The 23750-nt window shown below is 40.1% G+C and overlaps 1 protein-coding gene across 3 annotated transcripts in view; it reads left to right on the forward strand.

Annotated features, from left to right (window-relative positions):
- HIPK1 (homeodomain interacting protein kinase 1) overlaps window positions 1–20144 on the forward strand; it is a 40184-nt gene extending 20040 nt beyond the window's left edge. For 2 of the 3 annotated variants that reach the window (XM_070939854.1, XM_070939855.1), the window contains exons 9-16: window positions 255–376; window positions 1676–1810; window positions 5588–5730; window positions 6538–6720; window positions 7148–7363; window positions 14491–14723; window positions 17849–17982; window positions 19181–20144. In XM_070939854.1, the coding sequence (XP_070795955.1) occupies window positions 255–376; window positions 1676–1810; window positions 5588–5730; window positions 6538–6720; window positions 7148–7363; window positions 14491–14723; window positions 17849–17982; window positions 19181–19651 (1637 nt within the window). In that variant the 3' untranslated portion in view covers window positions 19652–20144. The remainder of the gene's footprint in view (window positions 1–254; window positions 377–1675; window positions 1811–5587; window positions 5731–6537; window positions 6721–7147; window positions 7364–14490; window positions 14724–17848; window positions 17983–19180) is intronic. The other variant, XM_070939856.1, reaches the window with a different exon arrangement.
- Window positions 20145–23750: the final 3606 nt, after the last annotated feature.

Raw genomic sequence — 23750 nt, forward strand, 5'->3', positions numbered from 1 at the left:
AAGCACCATGGTTCACTTAATGGCTATTTCAAAAAAACATTTTCTTGACTGCTTCATAACTGTCTTACAAACAGTATCCCCAACTTTTTTGATCCTGTGGCATACTGGGTATAAATTACTAGCTTCTAGGGTGGTTGAAGCTTTTTCAGTACTGATAATTATGACCATAACCTGTATCTTTTTTATGCATCATCTTTGGAAAGTAAGCTCTGAAACATATTTGGGTAGTTATTTGTGATCTTAATTTCATCCAGCTGGTCTTCAGGCAACCACAAAGCATTCTGGGTTCCCTGTAAGGATGGACAATGCTGTTCCAATTGTGCCACAAGCGCCAGCAGCTCAGCCCCTGCAGATCCAGTCCGGAGTTCTCACACAGGTAAAAGTGGGGATGGGGGTGAGTAAAACAAAGTGTCATGAATATGTTTGGATAATATATGTGCTGTATTCTCAACTGAAATTGAGAACCAGAAATTCCTAAGCCTTTTAAAAATCATTAGTAGTCTATTAAGGAAAAGATAATAAAATATTTCTTTGTCTAATGATTTCTTTGCTTTAAAGGTTTGGCCTTTGCAAATGGACTTTATTGTCCAAGACCAAAATTTTAGGCAATTTTCATTTACAGGTACAGATCTACCATTGTGCCTAAAACAGAATATATTACCAGCTGTTATTCTGGAAAAAGATACATTTTAATTGGCTTTAATTGCTTGCCCTAAAATTGCAATTAATATAAGATTTAGTAGAAAGCAGAAAAAGATTGGTTCATTTAAATTACTCTTTCCCATCAACTTTACCATTCACTTTGGGAGTGCTTTTTGCATTTGTTCTGTTTCTTGATGCTGAGAAAATGGCAGGTTACACATAATAACAAAGTTTTAGACTTACTACTTTGATAATATTAGTTTTTTGTTCTGCTATAAAAACAAAGGAGTCTCAGCTCTCAGAAGGCTTTTTTTTTTTTTTTTTGGTTTTGTTATATGTTCGTTGTTAAAATGGGATATTTGTTCCGGAACAGAAGATTTTGAAATAAGTTACATACATTATTACTACTTAACTTAATTGTGTTATCTTTGCAATGCAGCTTTGGTTACATTATTGTAAACTCCATTTAGGTCAGGCATGAATAACTTAAAAGACAGCAACATATCCTTTTTTATTTGCATTGCAGAAGGCATTTGGAAGCACTTAGGCTGGCATAATACAAATCCAATATTGTATTCAATATGAATACAACAAAATTTTTCTCCTTTTCTAGGTTTTAAGATTTTTGTGGTGAAATATAATATAATTATACCGACAGAGCAATTGAATTGCTCTATTTTTAAGAGGAAATCAATAGGAATTTTATATCAAAACACAAAATGCTAGTTTAACAACTAGCTTTCAGTATGCCATTTTAGGAATTATTTCTGTTTCCAAGCCTGCACTGTGTTTTATATCCCCCCCCTGATTAATTTTTGTTTTAAGTACACTAAACACAAAAGGCTTGTTCATGGATATGAAGAAATACTTGTTGTCAGTACACACAAGTTGGAAGAAAAGCATATTGATTTTCAGTGGATACCTATGAATTCTGCAAATCACTCAAAAGCGCCCTTAGTATCCTTGGGGGAAGCCTTTCTGGCCCTGTTGCCTTAGTACATTTGTTTCACTCACTGCCTAATCTACATTTCAGGGAAGCTGTACACCACTAATGGTAGCAACTCTTCATCCTCAAGTAGCCACCATCACGCCGCAGTATGCGGTACCCTTTACTCTGAACTGCGCAGCCGGCCGGCCAGCGCTAGTAGAACAGACGGCTGCAGTACTGGTAATTGCCTCCCTTGATTGTGTTCACTAACGGAGTTTTTGTTTTAACTTAGACTTGCAGAGGGCATGGAAGCATGTGCCATCTTGTGGCTGTGTTCTTGCTACATCTTAATGTCTTGTTGTTTTTCCTCCCCAACATTGCTGAAGCACTGTCTGACTCTGATGTTTAGTGTTGCTCTGTAAAGAATCCAGATTCATTGACTGTTGTTCTTTGCTAGCTAGATTGCTGATCAAGCTCTTCTCCTAGTTTGGAAAGAGCAGTAAATGTACTTCTTCTTTTCTGTACTCTTTATCTTTTTTTATTTTGCTGATTGAAAACAATAATAATGGTCCTTAGATTGATTCAGCCATTAATACCTGGGTAGCCATGTCTTGACAAATTTAGGGTTTGTTTTTTTTTTAGTTTCTTTGCACGTACAGATGTGTTAAGCACAGGAAATCTCTAATATCATTAAGTACTTTATTGATTTATGGCTTTAACAACCCAGATTTATTAATCTTCATGAAACAGTTAGCAGCAACCCAAATCTTTCTGGCCTCTCATTACCCCTGACCAGTATGCATCATCCTTAAATAGATGCTGCAACCCACCCGTGCTTTTAGTTCCTTTTACATGTCTTGGTTGAGATTAAAGGTGAGCTCTTCCTATATAAGCTATATCTTAGAGTAGTTCTTTAATTCTCTAGGGTGGTTAAAAAAAAAAGTACTGTGCACACTTCTCAAATTTTTCTTTCTCATTCTGGATTTCTCTGATTGGAATTCATGCTTTGTAAATTCCACAAAACAATCAATTAGAAACCCCAGAATCAGATCAGTGAAAAACATGGAAACATTGCAGTGCACTGGAAATGGTGACGTCCTCACATGTCTTGCCAAGCACACTTCTATTTGTTGCATACTCATTGTCTTATGTTACTTTAAAGTGATAATTCGCAAGCATCTTTCTCTTCCAGTGGAGAGAAAAGGGGCATTGTTGGCTTTAGTCAGAACAAGTCTCACCAAGATGAGTAATGGTCCCTCTGACATTGCTACTGTTGCTCCAAGGAATGCCACGTGGGTAGGCAAGATAGATTTTTTAAAAAATTCTAACTGCATGTGTTGAAAAGATCACTACAAATTTTGTAGTTGTCCATTCTGACTTCTATTATTCAATTCTAGCTAAATTTCATAATTGAAACATATGGAGTACATCTAATAGACCTTAAATGTTTGATTATTTACTATCAGAAGACTATTTTGGATTTTTCAACCAATAGGCTAAACTGTCCCTCTTTGGATTTACTGCTAGGGCTGAGACCAGAATGCTATATACTCTGCACTCAAAATTCATTGGAACGGAAAATTAAAATCTGAAACTAGTATAAATTAATACAGATTAAGCCCTCTTGTCTCACAGGAAAGGGAAAGCAACTATGGAAGGCACAGGCCTTTTGAACTTCTTTTCTATTTGTGTCCCCTCTACCTTTTGAGATTTCTCAAGACATAGCCTTTATGTTTTCAAACAATTGCAGCTTTAAGGATTAAAAACTGGATTTTAATAAATCCCCAGATGACACACGTGGAATTAGAATCTGCAAAGCATTCAGAATTGAAACATTTCAAGCTTGAAACAGTTGTGTGGGGTTCAAATGATATGCATCAACCTTAGTAAAAATGCTCCAACTTTGTTTTGACCAGTCTGGAATCATTTTTTAGTTCGGAACTGAGCTGTTTTGAACTCAAATACTGTACTTATGGAATGGTCAGAACAGTGTGGGAACACTGAAAAGTGGAAGCATTATGTTTGAGCTCGAAACAAGATTGAAATGTTTTGAGTTTGAAATGTTTTCTGCACCTCTACTTGGAATACTAATTGCTGTGCTTCTGTGATACGATGACACAAACGTATCTTCTAGACTAAATCCACTTAATCTTATCTGAATCCTACCTTTCTCTCCATGGATTTTGGCTTCTAGGCTTTTGCCTGAAATGCTCACCTTTAGTGCTTTCAACACTTCTCCCTTTTGCCGCTTCATCTAAGTTTACGTTAGCCATTTGCTAAGCTTTGCATATTTTTGTCCCTCCTCTGTCAAAACAGTTCGTCGCTTGGAAAGCCCGATTTCTGCCTTCTGGTGGGGACATTAGATCTCGCACTGTATTAAACTCTCTGCTTTGTCTTGTGCAGGTGTTGGCTTTTGGAAAGAGGCATGGTGTGACTTAACATTATTCTCTTTTTTTTTTAATTATTCCGCTTATGTTGGCAGAGGGGTTAGCAGTTCTCTGCTTGAAAGCTGCTTGTTTGGAACCAGTGTTTGGAATAAGAGAATTTGTTACTTGCAGAAATATGTCATTTAAAATTGCATTTGTAATGTTTTCAAACTGTATTGTAGTTTGAACTGTGTGGAATGTGACTATAAGAATGGGATTTTGGAAGTATTTTATTGCAGAATTTTTTCTTGTAAATACGTTTTTGCAAAGATAAAACATTCTTCTTGGATGGATTTAATAAATCTATTGTAAGCAATTCACACTGTAAACAGATTTATTATAACTATGGTAGGATCTGTAAGGAAACACAAAAACTAGTTGACCCTCCATAGGAGTTACATGTTCTATATAAAGCAACACAGGAACTTCTTTTATTAAAAACTGATGTGCTGGAATATATTGTTCATGCTCTGGAGAGGAAGAATTAGCTATATTCTACAACATTACTCCTGTAGAATTACAAAAATAAATAGTTTGCTTAGTAATTGTTACAAAAAGGATGTGCTTAATCTGCCAAAGTAGGAAGAGAGATAGTTGGACCTCAGCTATCAGGTATGAGCTCCTATCCAGTGAGAAATTGTTATAGTACTTCCTTTATAATTCAGAGCCTTTATAGTTATATAATGTGTACTTAAAATATTTAAGACTGCAGATGGCCCAGCAATTTCATTCTTCTTATCTTAATGGCTCAAAGGTAACCATCTCATTCAAGGTCAGTGATCTGAAATTTGTGGATTTCATCTGATTTATGCACATTTGGCTATATATAAAGCTTGCAATTTTCGTAAAGTATTTGCTTTTCAAAGGGAAGAAAATATTATCAATTACTCCTGATTCTATGTGGAGGAACCATATAAAAGATAGTTTAAATTACTTTCAAATTTTGGAATTTCAACATAATGAGCCAAACATTTGAACACAACCCTTCATTTTAAAATTATATTGCCTTCTACTGTAGTCATGTATCAACCGATTTAGTTACCAAAACATGTATTCAGCAGCTGTTGTAGGCTGCTATCTGCAGACTACTATATTCAGTTAGTAAGGAAGGAAGGGATATTCATATTCTTCCAAAGAGCTAGTTTCACATGGAAATGTTTGTATGAGAATTAGCTTTCAAAAACAAATACATTATCACCAAAACTTAGCCTAAAATTTTGCTACTTCTCCTAAAGTCTCAATCTCTCATTCCATATTTGAAGAATCATTTTCAAAGCCACCCCAAATTGCAGTCTTTTCTGCCTAGCTGTTTAAGTGCTAAATATATTTTCTGCAATACTGTATGAATATAAATCTCTTATACAGTTGGTCTTATGAGATATACAACAAAAAGAGTGAGAGGAAACATTTTTATTTGTATTTTTTTCATTTCCATTTGTAAAATTATTTGCAAAAATGCAGTCTCGTGTCTTTATCTCTGCAAGTTAACAATATCTCATTTCTTTTACGTTAAAACAACTTATTTTTTTTAGTTTTTTTTAAAAAAGCTAATCTTAATAAATCTTTTGTTTTTCTTTTTGTTGTTTTGCAGCAGGCCTGGCCTGGAGGGACCCAACAGATACTTTTGCCTTCTACCTGGCAACAACTTCCAGGGGTTGCATTGCACAATTCTGTCCAGCCTACAGCTGTGATTCCTGAATCAATTGGAAGTAACCAGCAGTTGGCTGATTGGAGGTGAGTCTTCAACCAAGCAGAAATATAAGTAGTACATAATATGAAAAAGTGTAGAAATGATGCAGTGTTTTCGGATTATATTTTTTAGAATAGATGATCAGATGTGTAGTAGTAAACTAAAAAAAATATTTTCTCTTTAACTAATATGTACTTTTTATATCCCTTTGGGAGACAGGAGAGAGAGAGAAAGACATGTAGAAATATGATTGAATAGTCAGGAAATATGTGGATAGAGATAATTTCCGTAAATGCTTATAAAAGGTGGAAAGAGATCTTTTGGGCATTCTCAAGATATGCCATTATGTAATGTTAAATTACAGTTTTTTTCTGGAAAATAATAATAATTCAGTTAGTGTCTGAAGTTTTAACAGCAAGGAAAGAATACTGTGGTACAATCATATTTTCTGTTCAAAGAGGCAGAGATCAAGCAAAGCCTATCACAATGTACATAAAATAATTATAGATTCTTCCCATTCCAGAATTCTAATTGGATATTGCGCTCTAAGAGTTCTGGTCTTCTGGAGTATATGTCTATATGTGAATAGATATGCTTTCAAGTCAATATTGACTCCTGGTGGCTGCCTGGGCAAGTCCCTACAGTGTTTTTTAGAATTGGTTTGCCCTTCCTTGGGCTGAGAGAAAATGGCTGGCCCAAGGTCACTCAATTTGCTTTGTGCCTAACGTGAGAGTAAAACTCACAGTTTTCCAGTTTCTAGTCTGATGCCTTAACTATTATAACAAGCAGACTCTGTATTCTGGAATGCATAAATAATACGAGGAAACTTTATGTTATCTTCTTTCCTTTAGAAGTGCTCATTCACATGGAAATCAGTATAGCACTATTATGCAGCAGCCATCTTTGTTGACCAATCATGTGACTCTGGCTACAACCCAACCTTTGAATGTTGGAGTGGCTCATGTTGTTAGACAACAGCAAAGTAATGTGGTACCAGCAAAGAAGAACAAACACCCATCTCACAGTGCCACTAAGTAAGTAAATTATTTGTCCTGATTCTGAATAGGAATTGGCAGACTGTGTTTTTCATATACATACATTTTCTAGGCATTTTTAGTATAATAACACTATGCTTATAGCAGATTAAATCCTCAAGCACATTCAAACCCAGACAGTTATAAGAACTTTCTTGTGTACTAGCATTAATTTAGCACCTATAGGTATTTCTGTATTGTTAAGTAATAAAAATATATAATTACTGAGGAAAAGTAGAGATTAAACATTTGATTACGGAGTCTGGAACAAGCACTGATATGAGAATCTGAACATATAAATGACATGCTTTTCTCCTGGATTTTACGTGATTATTTGAGCTGGAATAAGCTCAGAGCCATTCAAGCTCTGTCTATGCCTTTGGTGGACGAATTATTTATCATAATTATACACTTATCTTTCCCATAGGCCTGCATCTACTTTGGAGGCTATTCCATCTCAAGTCTACTCTCTAATTGGAAGCAGCCCTCTGCGTGCCACATCTTCTTCCTCCAATGCTCACCTTCCAGTGCAAGAGCAGCACCAGCCCATTGTTATTCCAGATACCCCCAGTCCTCCAGTTAGTGTAATCACCATCCGAAGTGACACTGATGAAGAGGAAGACAACAAATACAAACCTGGAAGGTAGAGGCTTAAGCTTCTTTCAATTCATTAATGCATTAATGCATTACAATGAGAAAGAGAGTCATGAAGCTAAAAAGAAAAAGAGCCCGTAGTTAAATGGTTGATTTTTCAGGTGCAAGGAAGATTCAAGGCTCAGTCTCTGACATCTTTAGATACAATTAATTGTATTGCATTGATAATTCCGGTCTAGATTGATCAATAGGGAAGGTGCCACATAGATAATTATGGCCTAGATTGATCAATAGAGTTGAAAGTGTCTGCACTGATAATTCTGATCTAGACTGAACAGTAGATTGATGGGATATAATACCCTTTAATAATAATGTATGTAAATTGTTAAAGCTAATGTAATGTAAATCTCATCTTATACAATGATACAGAGCTGTTGGATAAGTACATCTTTTTTGAAGTTAAGGGGATTCTTCATAGGTTATACAACTATAAACTTTCATATCTTTAATTTATGATCTGTGCTAGAAGTATTAGTTTTGGATTAGCTCCAAACTGTTCTCAATCATATCCTACTCAAAGCATTTGGAAAAGTGATGGGATGCAAATGAGTACAGTTTTGATTTAAGAATAATGCAGGAGTTGCAGTTGAATGCAAAGTTCACATCCTTGTGTTCTTTGAAACACTTTTTTGGAAACAGATCATTGACTGCATTGCACAACTGATTTTCTCCATTGAGAGTGGAGACAGCAGCCAGCGTGGGTAGTGCCCATCCAATCAGCTTGAAGGACTGAGCCTGCCAATTATTTTTAGTCCCGCCTCTGTTGCCGGGCAGGCCAGCTTTTGGCTCAGTCCTTCAGCGCTGGCTGGTGTGTGGGACTGCTCTCTAGCTTAAATTCCTTTAATCATATTTCTGGTGTTTGGTTTTCTGGTTTATTGAACTTGGATTGTGTGACTGTGCTCTATCTCTTCTATTTGGACTCCAATTGATTACTCCGGCTGACCTTGGACTGCTTTGACATCGAATTCGTGAGTTGCCTAGTCCCTCATTTAACCTCGTTTTCCCCTGGATCAGCCAGGGACGTGGGGATTCCCTCGCCTCTATCCTTCCCAGGGAGTTTTATTGTCGCCTGAGCTTCGAGGGACATTCTCCCTGGCTTGAACTGCCTTCGCCTTCTCCGTTTGGCCAAGTTTCGATTTCACCTTAATTTCGGCAGTTCGGAGGGCGCGTTGCAGCCGCGCCGGCCATTTTGGACTCCCCTTTTTTTCCCGCCTTGAGGAAGTCGCTGTTCCCTGCAGCCTGCTCTCCCCGTTATCAATCCTTCTCGGCTGGGGGCTATTTCCTCTCAAAGCTTTTCTCTCGCAGCCGTTCGCCCGAACTGCTTCAAATTGGCTCAAAGTGCTGCAGGCTGGTTATTTAAGTGAGGAGCCTCGCAACCTTGCATCTCCGCTACTGCAGCCTGCTTATACTCACCGCTTTAACTGTTTAGCTGCCGATCTCTGCAGACTGCTAAAATTGTTTCAGATACGTTGCAGGCAAAACAATTGCAACTGCGGAGCTTTGCGCCCCCATTCTGTGCTACAGTGGCCCTTATCCTTGTGCAGCATATTTCTCATTGTGGAGCTTTACGCCCCCTTCTCCTGAGGCAGTATTCAATCCTTTATACGCTGCTCATCATTGGACTCTAGTGGAGCTTCGCGCCCCCTCCCCTTTACTTTGCACAAGCCACAAGACAGTGGCCTTAATCTGCCTGTGGTCTGATGGTTTGAGTGTTTCCTCTCAGCAACACTTTAGCAATTATTGGGCCTTGCTTCTATCACGCTTGTTGTTTGTGGAGTTTTTTTACGCTCCCTATTGAGCCTATTTGATTTACCAAATAGATTTGTCAATCTAGCCACTGGACCTTATTGTGGAGTTCCTCTCGCTCCCTTCTGACACATCAAAGTGTAACTATCAAAGCGTAATCTGGCGTGTAGGATCTTCCTTAAAAATCCCCTTTTTTCTGACATGCCTAAGGCCCTTTCCAAATCTAAGCACGGCCGTAAGGCCAGTGCAGGTGAAGTTGGCCAATCAGACTCCATGTCTGTTACCCAGCATTCTGCCATGGAAGACTCCAGGTCCCATTCCAGGACTTCTCAATCCTCACGTTCCCATCGCAAGTCTTCCACACGTGATGTGTCATCCTCTTCTTCCAAGGCGGAAAAACGTAGAGACAAAGTTTTGACCAGGTTATGTGACAAGGCATCTGCCCAGCTGCCTCCGCCCACTCTTCAACCTCCTGCCTCTTCTAATCCACCTCCAGTCGCCGTTCATTCGCCTTCTCCTGACCAGCTTTCCCTGCAGGATTGTCCAGTGACTATTTCCGAAGAAAATTTGTGGGGTCCTGACGCAGTTTCTCAACAACCGGGGTCTGATCCAGCAAGAATACAGGAGGCTCCTTCATCTGACCCTGTGCCTGCCCGCTCCTTGGATCCTTCCATTCTCCCAGATCAGCTGCAGCAAATGATCGAGGCGGCGGTTCAAAAGTCCTTGGCCGTCCGTTCGGGTCTTTCCAGTCGACATGGATCGGTGAGAGAGGTTTCTCCCTGTTCGGCGGACCGCAGTGAGGAAGGATGTTCTCATTCAGTTCGCTCCGCGTCTCCTACTTCTTCCCATTACAGTCATCCTTCAGCCTGCATCGACGAAGGGGACCCTGATTCTGACCTGTCGGAGGATGAGAACCTTCCCCCAGATCAGCCGACTTTCACAGGTCTCTTCCCTCAAGCCTTGTTCAAATCATTGCTCTTCAAAGCTGTCAATACAGCCCGTCTATCCTCTCCAAATGCGGATCCGGTACCCCCTTCGTCTTCCTCTGGATCTTTGGACCCGATGTTCGCGGAACCAGCTAGGCCTATAACATCCGTCCCTACTCCTCCCCTCTTTCTGGATGTCGTTAAACGCCAGTGGGAATCTCCGGCTTCTGCTCCCCTTCCTTCGGCTAATGACAAAAGAAACTTTCAAGTATCCTCGGATCTGGAGACTCTTCTTCAAATCCCTTCGGTGGATGCCCCAATTGCAGCTCTTCTTCCTAACTCCAATGTTCCGGGCGAGCCGGACGAAGGTTTCCGTCCTGATGAACGCAGATCTGATCAAGTTCTTCAAAAGGCTTTTCAAAGCTCCTCCTGGGCGATTAAAGCTACCACTACAGCATCCTTTTTTAATCGAACAACATTGCTTTGGTTGCGTCAGTTACAAGAAAAGCTAGCCCCAGGAGATGCTCGTATCAGACAAGACCTGAATAAAATCGTAGCTGCCGTACAATTTTCAGCCGACTCCACTCTACACGCTGCCAGGTTTTCCGCGAAATCTCTGGCTTCGGCGGTCACAGCTCGGCGTTTGTTGTATCTCCGTCACTGGCAGGCAGATGCCAGGCATAAGTGGCGATTGGCTTCGGTTCCCTTTAAGGGCACGAAGCTTTTCGGGGATGCTTTAGATCCTTTTCTCACAGAAACCAGGGACAAGAAGAAGGTCTTAGCGGCTGTTTTCCGGAGAGGAGCGCCCCGTTTTTCACCTTACCCCTCTCGTTCTTACTCCAGAGGTGCGGATGGGGGGTCCTCCTCTTCTTCTCCCTTTCCCACATTTAGGAGAGATGGGTCTTTCAGCAGGCAGCGGGGTTCCTCTGATAGATCATTCAGAGGTCGCCCCTTTAACTTTAAGCGGCCCTTTCGAGGGGGAGGAGGTCGTTTCTCCCGTCGCCGTCGCTGATTGCTCTTTGGATCCTCCCATTGGCGGTAGGTTGGGTCTCTTTGCTGCTGTCTGGGAAGAATCCACCTCAGACAAGTGGGTCCACGCCACCTTAAAATCTGGGTTGGCCATTGAATTTGTTGCCCCCCCCCCCTCACACCTTTGTCTGCTGCCCGATTTCTCGTAATCCAGTCAAGAAGTCCCTTATGGATTCATCGGTTCAGCATCTCCTGACTATCAGGGCTATCCAACCTGTACCGTCCGGTCAGGAGGGTTCGGGATTCTATTCAAGGGTGTTTCTAGTTCCTAAATCATCGGGGGGGTGGCGTCCCATTCTGGACCTCAAACGTTTAAACAGATACGTTGTGTACCGAAAATTTAAAATGCAATCATTAAAATCTATTCTGGACGGTGTTCGGAGGGGCGATCTCCTCTCTTCCATTGATCTAACCGAGGCCTACCTTCATATCCCTATTCTCCCTTCCCATAGACGTTTTTTGAGGTTTTGTTATGACGGAGTTCACTACCAATATAGGGCTCTCCCATTTGGCCTTTCTTCAGCCCCCCGCACCTTTACGAAGGTGTTGGCTGCCTTGGCGGCTCAGCTCCGTCTTCGTTCAGTCCGTCTCCTCTGTTATTTAGATGATATTTTGTTATTGTCTCCTTCTGTACAGCAAGCTGCTTTAGATATTAGTCTGACGGTTGAGACCCTGGCGGCTCTCGGCTTCTCTGTTAATTTGGAGAAGAGCCATCTCTGTCCCTCCACTAAATTAGTGCACTTGGGTGCCCTGATTGACTCTGTTCAGGGCAAAGTTTTTCTTTCTCCCGACAGACAAGCTAGTCTGAGACAGTTGATTTCCCGGGTTGAGGGGAGTCGGGTGGTTTCCCCCTATGTCTTATCTCAACTCTTAGGTAAGATGATATCGGCGATAGCTATTGTTCCCTGGGCTCAACTTCACGCCAGGGAACTCCAATGGTTTCTGTTGCCCTTGCAGAAGGCTGGCAGAGGCACTTCATTGAAGCCGATCCCTCTCCCGTCGGCGGTGCGAAGATCCCTTCGGTGGTGGCGCTCCCCCGCTCTCTCGGCAGGTTGCTTCTTCCTCGAGCCCAAGAGGGTGGTGGTGACGACAGATGCCAGTCTCCTGGGCTGGGGAGCCCATTGCCAAGGTCAACTGGCTCAAGGGACTTGGTCTCCCTCGGAAGCTCGGCATCCCATCAATTGGCTGGAACTGAAGGCTGTCTTCCTAGCTCTAAAGTCGTTCCGCAGTCTGGTCTCCGGAGCCCACGTCCTCGTCCTCACGGACAATGTCGCCGCAAAGGCGCATTTGAACAAACTGGGGGGCACCAGATCGAAGTCTCTTCTGACCCTGGCAGTCGCGTTGGGTATCTGGTCAGAGCGTCATCTGTGCTCCCTTCGGGCGGAACACATCTCCGGAGTTCAGAATGTTCAAGCGGATTGGTTGAGTCGCCGTCAGATAGACAATGCGGAATGGCGTCTCCTTCCGCTCCTCTTCCAGGAGCTGTCTCTTCGCTTCGGCCGTCCTGTGATCGACCTGTTCGCGACTCACGAAAACTCCCAACTTCCGCTGTTCTTCTCGCGATACCCTCATCCTCGAGCAGCCGGCGTCGACGCTCTTCGAACTCCTTGGCCGCCGGGCCTTCTGTACGCATTTCCCCCGACGGCTCTCCTTCCCAGGGTCGTACGCAAGATTCTATCCGAGCGAGCGGAAGTGATCCTTGTGGCACCTCATTGGCCTCGGAGACCCTGGTTTGCGGACCTCGTGTCCCTATCGGTGACCCCATCGTGGCGCATTCCTCTCTCGGACAATATTCTCTCGCAAGGCGCCCTGAAGCACCCGGACCCGGCCTGGCTCAATCTAACCGCTTGGAGATTGAGCGGTGCTCTTTGAGGGAGGTACAAGTTCCGGCAGATGTTGTGCATACCTTGCTATCCTCCCGACGGCCTTCTACGGAACGCATTTACTCTGCCACCTGGCGGAGTTTCTACAACTGGTGTGGTCAGATCGGTGTTTCGCCTCTACAACCGTCTATTATTCATATTCTGATGTTTTTACAGAAGGGCCTCTCCCAAGGTCTCTCTCCCAACACTCTCCGCCGACACATTGCAGCTTTATCTTCAGTACTTACCTGCGGCTCCTTATCGTCTCTGGCTCACCACCCTTTGATCCGGCGTTTCCTCCGGGGAGCAAAAAACTTGTGCCCTCCGGTTCTGCATCGCTACCCAACCTGGGATCTTTCTCTGGTACTACGGTCTCTTACGTGTTCCCCGTACGAGCCTCTTCGGACTACCAGTCTCAGACTTCTCACCTGCAAGGTTGCCTTCCTGGTGGCCATCACTTCGGCTCGCCGCATATCTGAGCTCGCTGCCTTGTCTACTCGTTCAGACCTTTGTGTTTTCCACGCGGACCGAGTGGTTCTCCGTTTGGACCCGACGTTTGTGCCGAAGGTCAACTCTGTTTTCCACCGTGCCCAGGAACTGGTCCTGCCAAATTTCTGCCCCCGGCCCTCTCATCCTCGGGAACGTCGCTGGCACTCCCTTGATGTCCGGCGGGCACTGCGGATTTACCTGAAGAGGACGGCTCCCTTCCGTCGTTCGGAGTCTCTTTTTGTGTCCTTCTTACCTACTTCTCAGGGCAGTAAGGTCTCGTCCTCAACCATCGGTCGTTGGATTCGCCAAACTATCGCCACAGCCTATGATGTTAGATCCCTTCCGCGTCCTTCAGGTTTGACAGCTCACTCCACCCGCAGCGCAGCTACGACGGCAGCTTGGGCTACTCAGGCTTCTTTGCTGGAAATTTGTAGGGCGGCCACGTGGACTTCTCCTAGCCCCTTCATCAGACACTACAAACTCGACCAGTTTGCGTCAGCCGAAGCCTCGTTTGGTCGCCGGGTTCTGCAGAGAGTGGTTGCCGGAGAGGACAATGCGGTCCAGCGTGATCCCCCCCTAACATAGGGACAGTGAACTTGGGTATGTCCCACGCTGGCTGCTGTCTCCACTCTCAATGGAGAAGGATCGTTGGTCTTACCTGATACGTTCCTTCTCGTTGAGTGGAGACAGCAGCCAGACCCTCCCCTTTTTTTCTTCTTCAAGCTGGACTCGGCATTTTTTTCTGTCCTTCTGTCTTTGGTTTTTTCTTGTCCCACACACCGAGTCTGTCTTCCAGTCTTCGCCAAAGCTGGCCTGCCCGGCAACAGAGGCGGGACTAAAAATAATTGGCAGGCTCAGTCCTTCAAGCTGATTGGATGGGCACTACCCACGCTGGCTGCTGTCTCCACTCAACGAGAAGGAACGTATCAGGTAAGACCAACGATCCATTTCTTTTTAATCTTATTTGGGTTGCTGAATAGTTTGGATATGTATTTTTAAGTATTGTAATAAGGCAATATTAAAATAAATAAGATAACTAATAAGTGGTTATTGTTTTCTCATAGCTTGGGCATGAAACAGAGATCCAATGTCATCAGCTACGTTACTGTTAATGATTCCCCTGATTCAGATTCTTCCCTGAATAGCCCTTATGCATCAGATGCACTTTCCACACTCAGGAGCTCTGGTGGTGCGCTGGAGCCAAGTAGAGGGGCGGCTGAAAGCTCCACCTCCCGTACCATTATTGTGCCTCTGAAAACACAACTTAGTGACTGTACTGTAGCCACCCAGGCCTCAGGTAAGCTTCATTGCCTATAAACTGCAATGGTCTATAATGTGGACCTTATTTTTTTTCCTCCCATTTTTATGAGCTTGTACTGAAAAAATGTATGTGTGTTTTTTGTTAGTGTTTGCACAGCTCCCATAACCAATATACCGAAGAGTAATTGTCAGGAATAGTACATGGGCATTTCAATTATGATGGCTCTTACATATAAGGAAAAGGTTGTTTCAGTATAAATACTTTTTAAAAAGATTCTTTAGGATGGATATGTTCAGAGTACAACAACTTAATATAAATGTAATCCATTAAAAAATAACAAATGTATTAATAATCAAACCTAATGTGTTTCAAACTAATTTTTTTCTCTTCAGATGTAAGAAGTACCCTGTTTTCCCCAAAATAAGACATCCCCTAATAATAAGCCCAATCAGGCTTTTAAGCGCATGGCAATAAGGCCAAGCGCTTATTTCAGGGTTCAAAAAAATATAAGATAGGGTCTTATTTTCTGGGAAACACGGTATGTGTATGTGTGCATTCCTGTATTTTTATTAATATTTTATTAAGTATTCTGGACTAATCAGTACTTTTGTTCTATATAATATAAAATCATATAAAATGGAAAAGCAGAGATGTACTCAAGTTTCTATCAGGCACAAATACATTTGTCAAACTACAGAAGAGTTTATTATCACTATCTATAAATAAGAATCTAGACAACTAATGGTCAAAGCTAGATTGTCACTAAATAAGAGTCAACAGAATTCATGGGGCTGGACTTGGATTTCTTTTTGCAATGCAATGACTCCTAACTGATGACATGTTTCACTCCACCTTCCAGTGCAGCCTGCTCTTCTATAGTTACTTCTAATTAAATATAATCATTTTCCCGTTATTTTTTTTTAAAAAATATGTAACAAGAATCACAAGATAGCAGTTGTTTAAAAATCAAATCAATAAAACAATGAAAAAGATATAAGGAGAGTAAAAGTCTCTTCTTGATGTGCTTAATTATCACTCTAAGAAGAAAGATGTTAGAAATATACCCAAAAGTCTGTGAATGCTTTAAAGCAGTTCTTTAAACATAGATTATTTTAAGAACCGATTTTCAAACCTTATAGGGCCTCCTTTTTAAGTACCTTCTTAATTCAGACACCAAGGAGATAGGTTGGTGGATAATTTTGATATTTTCAAAATATGCAAAGACTAAGTTTTTTTTTTTTTTTTGATACCAGTGTTAAAAACGTATGGGTGGGGCAAATATTTTGGGGCTGTGTTTTGCTATTTTGATGCAGGTAGTCCTCAACTTACAACAGTTCATTTAGTGAGCATTCAAAGTTTCAACAGCACTGAAAAAAAACCACTTAAGACTTGTTCATCCTTTCATAGTCACATGATCAAAATTTGGGCATTTGGCTACTACTAATATTTATAATGATTGCAGTGTTCCGGGATCATGTGATCACTGTTTGCAACCTTCTTACAAGCAAAATCAATGGAGAAGCCAGATTCACTTAAAAACTGTGTTACTAACTTAACAACTGCAGTCATTCATTTAACAAGAAAGGTCGTAAAATGGGGCAAAACTCATTTAACAACCATTTCACTTAAAAATTGAAATTTTGGGCTCAATTCTAACCATATGTTGACTATCTGTATTAGGTATTTTTTGAAAATGCAGGTTTTAATTATTTGGGCATGTGGTAATGTGAAGGAAATAAGACAATAGACTGGATCTTAGGTGACATATCTGGGGAGTTAACATAGTCTCCTTACACATTAATAAAAGATCAAGTCCATTTTAAAATGTTAGGTTCAAAAATGTGATATAATAGGTTTCTTCAAAAAGTTCATAGAGTATGTTCAAAGTCTAGTACATTTAGTAGAAAACTAGAACATTTGACCTTGATTTAAAACTGTTCCTGAAGCTTGCCTCTTTTCATCCCAAAGCTCCATCTCTGTCTACTCATTGCTTCAAGTATCTTCCCCAGGATTTTGCGTTTGGCAAATATTTTGATATAATTATCCTCAAAGAAATTTGGACTTCGTTCAGGGAGCTTTTCTTTTGAAATATTTTTGTTTATATTTTTAAAAATAATTTTTATTAAACAGTTTTTAAAAAACACAAACAAACAAAAACAGATATTTACATCTTCTTTTTAACATCTTCGCATCACTAATTCATATTTATACATTTTCTCTTTCTTATCTTAATATATCTTTTATACAGATATTTCTAATATAACATATATATATATATATATATATATATATATATATATATATATATATATATATATATATGTTTTCTCAGGTTTTCGCGGGTGTTTGTATGTAGGTCTTTGGTTATTCGGGTCTTCTCCCACGTAAAATTGGAACTGTCTTGGCGACGTTTCGACGAAGTCTCATTCGTCATCTTCAGGCTGGTGTTCTCGGCTTCGTGCTTCCAGGAGCACGAAGCCGAGAACACCAGCCTGAAGATGACGCAGGCTCCAATCAGAACACAGAGTTGCAGGCTAGCCAGCATATGTCAGCAGCAGCAAATATAGATAAGCGACAGCTCCAGTCCCGCAACAGAGAACCCATAGCTTCTACATGAAACAGAGCCTGAAGATGACAGGGTGTGATCCTGTCGAAACGTTGCTTTAAGAAAAACTTTTAAAGTCACTGGTAGGATTTTAGCTGAGGTTTTAAAGGACCTTGCAGAGTGCTCTGTAGGGAATTTTAGAAGATTTTAAGCTGGGATTTTAACTAGGATTTTAAATATTTTAACCAATTTATTTATAATGACGCGGGAAAACACCCGAGATTTTAATTTTTTCCATATATATATATATATATATATATATATATATATATATATATATATATATATATATATATATATATATATATATATATACCGTTAAAATATATTCTCTTAATCTAAATATTTTATTTACATTTAACAGAGACAGGTACCTAATTTCCTTTCCACAATTTATATCTTCCCATTTGTTTCCATATTCCTCCATCTAATTTAACCATTGTTTAGTTTTCTTTGAAGAAAGAAATATTTGATATTTGAAGAGTTATTTACTTTTGGACTGTATTCACTTTTGGACTGATTCTTTATGGAATAAACTTGATGATTTTTATTGTAGGAGTCTTTAGCCTGAGCAAGATCAAGCCAATAGCATCTGTAAGTGGGCAAACATCAGGATGTTGTATCACACCAACTGGATATCGGCAACATCGGGTAGTGACAAATGGTGTACAACCACTCAACCTTAGCCAGGTATATAAAATAATTTCGCCTCCTATATCCTGCTGCAGTGTTCACATGGTCGCATGTACTATACAGTGCTGTATAGTAAAGGAACCGTTAGAAATGAAATACCAAAAAGAGAATTTGTGAATGATAAGAAATTTCAAAGAGCAATAGTACTAAATTTGCATTCAGTAGTGGATTTCTCTTCCTACCTCATAAATTATGGATTTGGACAGCACCATAAGGACCATGTAATTCAGTCTTTTGCATTGTATAAGAAAACCTATTAAGCCATCCTCATGCCTCTTTTTTGGAATAAGATTAGGATAATCAGGATGTCTTAACCATTTTGGGCTCATGAGTATGGCCACTGACATCTAATACAAATCTTAATGATGAAAAGCAATACATTATGTGTCACAATGTGCACAATAATATTTGTGTCCCAATACCGAGTGCAAGTTTGTTCATCAAGAGGTTTGTGTTGTGAGGAAGCCACACACATTTCATCAGTTGCTGCCTCCCCCATGACTATTGTGAGAACTTTAAATTTTAAAATTTTAGAATTATAAAGAAACAGTCAGTGCAGAATTGTTATGGGAGTCTGTCTAGCATCCAAAGTTGCTTTGAAACAAGGTGGGCGGCAAGCAAACAAACAAATGTGATCAATCAAATTTCATTGCAGAATTGAGTACAAGGTAAAGATGGGATGTGAGCCCAAATGCTAAACTTTATATTTATCTCTGCAATGTACAATCCAAAGTGCTATTTTCCCACATAAATAAACTAAAAAAGCACGGTACCCTCGCCCAACTACATTAATGTTCTCCCTCCCTCTGAAAAACCAAAGAGGCAGCCTATTCCTCCTCACCAAGAATCATAGATTGCTCTCTGATATATAAACAAGGAAAGGAAATAAAAGGTACAGAATATTTCCTTTACTGTGCAGATATCAGATGTAGATATTAAGTTTTTTAAAAAATTAAAAGTAAAGAGAGTTAGGGAGGTAGATAGTTGTCTGAAAGGTTGTTTAGGGAGTTGCAGTATCTATATCTTGCTATATTGTAAGATAGAAGAAGGTAGATTCTCTTTGGGTGGAAAAGTTCTCTTCATCTGATATCTATCAAGAACATTGTTTTGCTTTCCTCTCCATCTCCTATTAGACATTTTTTTTGTATAATAGTGTTCTGGATGCTTTCTCTAAACCTGTTCCTTGCTTTTATAGAACCAGCAAGCAACTGTACTGGCCTCTCAAGAGAGAAGTGGAAATCCAGCTCCCCGCAGACAGCAGGCCTACGTTGCTCCCCTGCCAACAACAATTGCTCAGGCTCCGTATACATTCCAGCATAGCAGCCCAGTCCACCCTCACTTGGCAGCAGCCACAGCAAGCCAGCCTCACATGTACACCTATGCGCCTACTACTGCTGCCACCTTGGGCTCCACCAATTCAATTGCTCATCTCTTTTCCCCTCAGGGCTCCTCCAGGCATACCACATACACAACCCATCCAAGCACTCTTGTGCACCAGGTCCCAGTCAGTGTGGGGCCCAGCTTGTTAACCTCTGCCAACGTAGCACCTGCTCAGTATCAACATCAATTTGCTGCCCAGTCCTACATTGGTGCTTCCAGAGGATCTGCAATTTACACTGGATACCCACTAAGCCCTACCAAGATTAATCAGTATTCTTACTTGTAATTGGGGGCAAAAACTGTCTTGAAGTCATGAACGATCATAGAGGTGAAGGGATCTGCAGTAGGTTTTGCAGTATTCTAAGAGTTCCACAACAGGAACCTCTGTGGAATCCAAGGAAAATAATGGGGAATCACCCCCTTGTTGACAATTCTGCTTATGCTCTCCAGAATCAGGTGGTACTGTTGGTGGAGCCCTGCTGATCAGGGGAAACATAGGTGATGACTGGGTAGAATCTTTTGAATCAAATTCTCATTAAGATTTTACATTTAATTTTTATTCATGCTTTAAAAACAAACAACTAAGGCCTGAACCCCATTTATTTAAAGCTATTATGTTAATCAGAAGGGAAAAGCAAATCAGTGACTTTTTTTAAAAAAAGCTGTTCTTTAAAAAATGTATTAGAATTAAATAGTACTTGTTTAAATTATTTTAGCAGCTTGCACAAACTCATATTGCCACTAAAATGCACATTTAACTCTAGGTTGCTAGGGCTGTTTTATAAACTTGAGTTAGTATTTTAATTTTGTAATTCATATTCTTGAAAGGCAAGAGCTGAATTCTACGAAAGCAGTTATTTCCTTTCTTAGCTTCTCTTATTTATGTACATAGACATATGTATATTGCTTTTAATTCCCTGATTTTAATTATTTCTGTTGAAGGATAGTGTAGCATTTTTGTATACAGCTTTCTTTTAAATCACAGATTATTTTTAATGTGTGAATTTTCAAAATGAAAATGAGAGGGTTTTTTTTCCAGAAACAATTGCAGAAAGATGAATTTGCTTTCTGTTGTGAGATCACAGTCTGTAATGTTACTATGACTGCATTGTCCAGAAGCTCTTGCACTTAGCTGAACATATTTAGGGTTGCATTACTGTTTCAGGGCAGAAGCCACTGGGAAGTATTTCCTGTAAGGTTCACTAAACTGAATAGATGTGCAGTTTCTGGAGAGTTTTATCTGAGATTTAGGCCATTAGAATTACATTCTTTCAGTTTAAAAATAACATTTAGAGCTGGATTCTTTTCGCAGGAATGGAAGGGTCTCTTGCCCATCTTGTCTTTCTTTGCCTGGTTCATTTAGCTGAAGAATCCAAAATTCACCTTAACATCAATTTACTGAAATGTAAACTTTTTATACTTCCGCTAGCACCTCCTTCTAGGAATTTGTTGGCAGGAAACATTAAAGCGCTCTTATTAAGACTTGTATACAATACATGCATGTAGGAATTGCAAAAACATGACACAAAATTGCAGATTTTAAATGTTTATTACTGAATTTAAAACTATTTTAGAAGTTTTGTAATGGTGATGTTTTAATATTTTACAGAAAATGAAATATGTACATATTGATTAGAATTAAATACAACAAGCAAAATTTCCTGCTAATCCCAAATGTTCTGTCTTTGTAATCAAAATGTGTAGTGATTATACTTGAACTCTGTACTTAAGTGTTTGTCTAACTCTTAAATGTTTCTGGGGATGAAATTGATATATTCCTTTGTATTTAAACCAAAATGAGTTGTTAATACATGTTGGAATGTATGTGAAATAATGCAATCGCCTAGAGCTCATCACTGTAGCACTGAGAGAGAAAGAGAGAAAAGGAAAAAAAAAAGCTGCATGAGAGACAAGGATATCTTCTGATTTGTTTTGCACAGGTATGTGTGACTGGTGTGTAACCCCCCCTCCCCCAATATTGTAGTGCCTTAAATGATTATGTAGTGTGACTAGAGTTTACAGTGAGCTTGCCTTATGATGGACCAGCAAGCCCCTCCGCTCTCCGTCAAATTGAAGCAATTCATCGAATATGTCCCACTAAGGATAGATATAGGTGACAAAACCATTTGCTTTAAGTTTCAATGCAAACATAAATGGAACAATGGGCATCATTCAGCCAAAGCTGAGTACCTCTGTAGTCTTGCTTACTTCAGTTGGAAAGCTAAGAATGTTCACAATTTGGTCTCCCTGAAACGGCCAAGTGAGTTCAGACATCAAACCAAGCCATGCATTTGTTAACCACAATATAAAATGCAGACTACGCTCTTGAGTTTCCAGTCCTATGGCAGCCAAGCCATGATGTAGGGTAATCTCTAAAAAATATTGCTTTACTAACTTGATACCCTCTAAACAAGACCATTCCTTCAAGACATGGGAATTGGCATATCTAGAGTAGACCACTTGGGGGAAACATTGTAAGGCATGGTTTGATCATGGCGTATATACCTGAAGACAAAATAATTTGGTTTGCCAGTTCAAACAATAAATTTGTAATCAAGTTCAAATTACAGTTTCTAACCAAGGCTTAGTGTGGTGTCTGAAATGCTTCAGTTTAGCTGGATTCCAACCTAAGCATTTTATTTTGAGTGACCCTTCCCCCCCCCTCAAAATTGTAACTATTCTAGCTGTTGATGCATCTTTAAGAGTATTATGCTAGGAATGCATTGGGAAGCATATTTGGTATTTCAGAGGTGTTTAAGCATGTGCAATTTCTTTCCCTTAGGGTATACTGTAACATTGTTACCCATGTGTGTAGCAGAAATTGCTTATAAAATATTTCTAGTTTGGTGTTACAATTAGAACTTTTATACCAAAGAGAGCTTACTGGAAAGCACATAATCTAAGTTTTATTTAACACCGCTAGTAATTTGGCGCTTTTGGAAAGCTTAGAAAACTCTAGCACTTGCTGTAAGGAAATAACACATGAACTGGCCTGCTAGTGGTGAGCTTCTAAATCTCATTTGGTTTCCCAAATTCTGTCACAATTGTTTATTTCACCACTGCCATTATGCAAAGACACTTCTTGGCCAAATGGAGAATTAACTGTCTTGGAGAGTGGTATTGCTACAGCAATAAAAGGCATTAAAAGCCTTGGAACCCAGTTTGTATTCCATCCAATCTACATTAAATGACTAGATTTTGTACTTTACAAAAATAATTAAGAATATTAAACCAATTTCTGGAGCATGCATGTTCACATGTTATAATAGTCCAAATGTGAACAATTTTTGAAATGGTAACCGGCAATAACTCTGACCCATTAGTCAGGAATTGGGGAAGGGGGAGTCATGATTTAAGTGAGGCCAAGATTTCAGAGATCTTAAAGCCGCTTACCCCAATAGCTCTAAATAGTCTGTGGACCACAAGCCTTACAGTTTCCTTTTTAGTGAGGAATCTGTTGTCTCTGGCAATAGAGGAGAGTGGTTAACAGTGTGACTAGCTGTGAACATTTGTTTACTGTACTCTTGTTCTGTTGTATTTTTTTTTCTTCTGTATTGATGTGAAGATAACCAAGGAATTTCAGTTCTTTACATCACTGGTGTCAATAACAATTTCTGTTGCTGTAACATTCTCAGAATAGTTTAATGCTTAGTGCCATGACCTGTAGCTCAATCCGCCTTATAGAAAATCTGAAGTGGGTTATTTTACCAATTAAGCATATTAATATTAAAATATTACTAGAATATTTCCAATGCAGCAAGGATTTTCAGTAAATCTGCTTGGAAAATGTAAAGTACAGGTCTTTAAAAAAAAAAAACCTATCCTTGAATGGGTTAATCATTTTTACCTCAAGTCAGTTCACATTTCTGAGTGAACAAAAGAACTGGCTTTTCAAGACAAATTTAAAGTAATTACATATAATCCGAATTAAGCAATTCTGAATCATTAACAAAAGACATTTCCCCAAGTTTTTGATTCTGACTTCCTCAGCAATTTGCTCCAGAGACCAGACACTTCATATCTGGAAGCAAATAAACATATATTAAGAGTTTTCTCTAAAAGGCCGCCTTCTCACAAAGCAGGTGAGATAGCAAGTTACACACATAGCATACTACTGCCTCTAAGCTCTTTTAAAATCTCTCAATGTGCACCTGGAATGTTTGTCCAGAGGGACAACATCCCGGGAAAGGAGACATAACTCCAGATGCTTTGGTTTGGGAACTCCCCCCCCCTTCACTTTTTCTCCAGATACAGGAATCAATAGTAGGAAAGTTTTAATCCGCTTTGGTACCTGTATTGGCTTCAGGATTCTTCCTGGCTGAAGATGGGGGGGGGGGGGAGGATTTTTGAAAGTAACCCCTCATGATTTGTGAGAACTAGGCTGC

This window comes from Pituophis catenifer, unplaced genomic scaffold (assembly GCF_029215685.1).
Source record: "Pituophis catenifer annectens isolate HBS135680 unplaced genomic scaffold, rPitCat1.0.hap2 SCAF_3, whole genome shotgun sequence".
NCBI classification, from domain to species: domain Eukaryota; kingdom Metazoa; phylum Chordata; class Lepidosauria; order Squamata; family Colubridae; genus Pituophis; species Pituophis catenifer.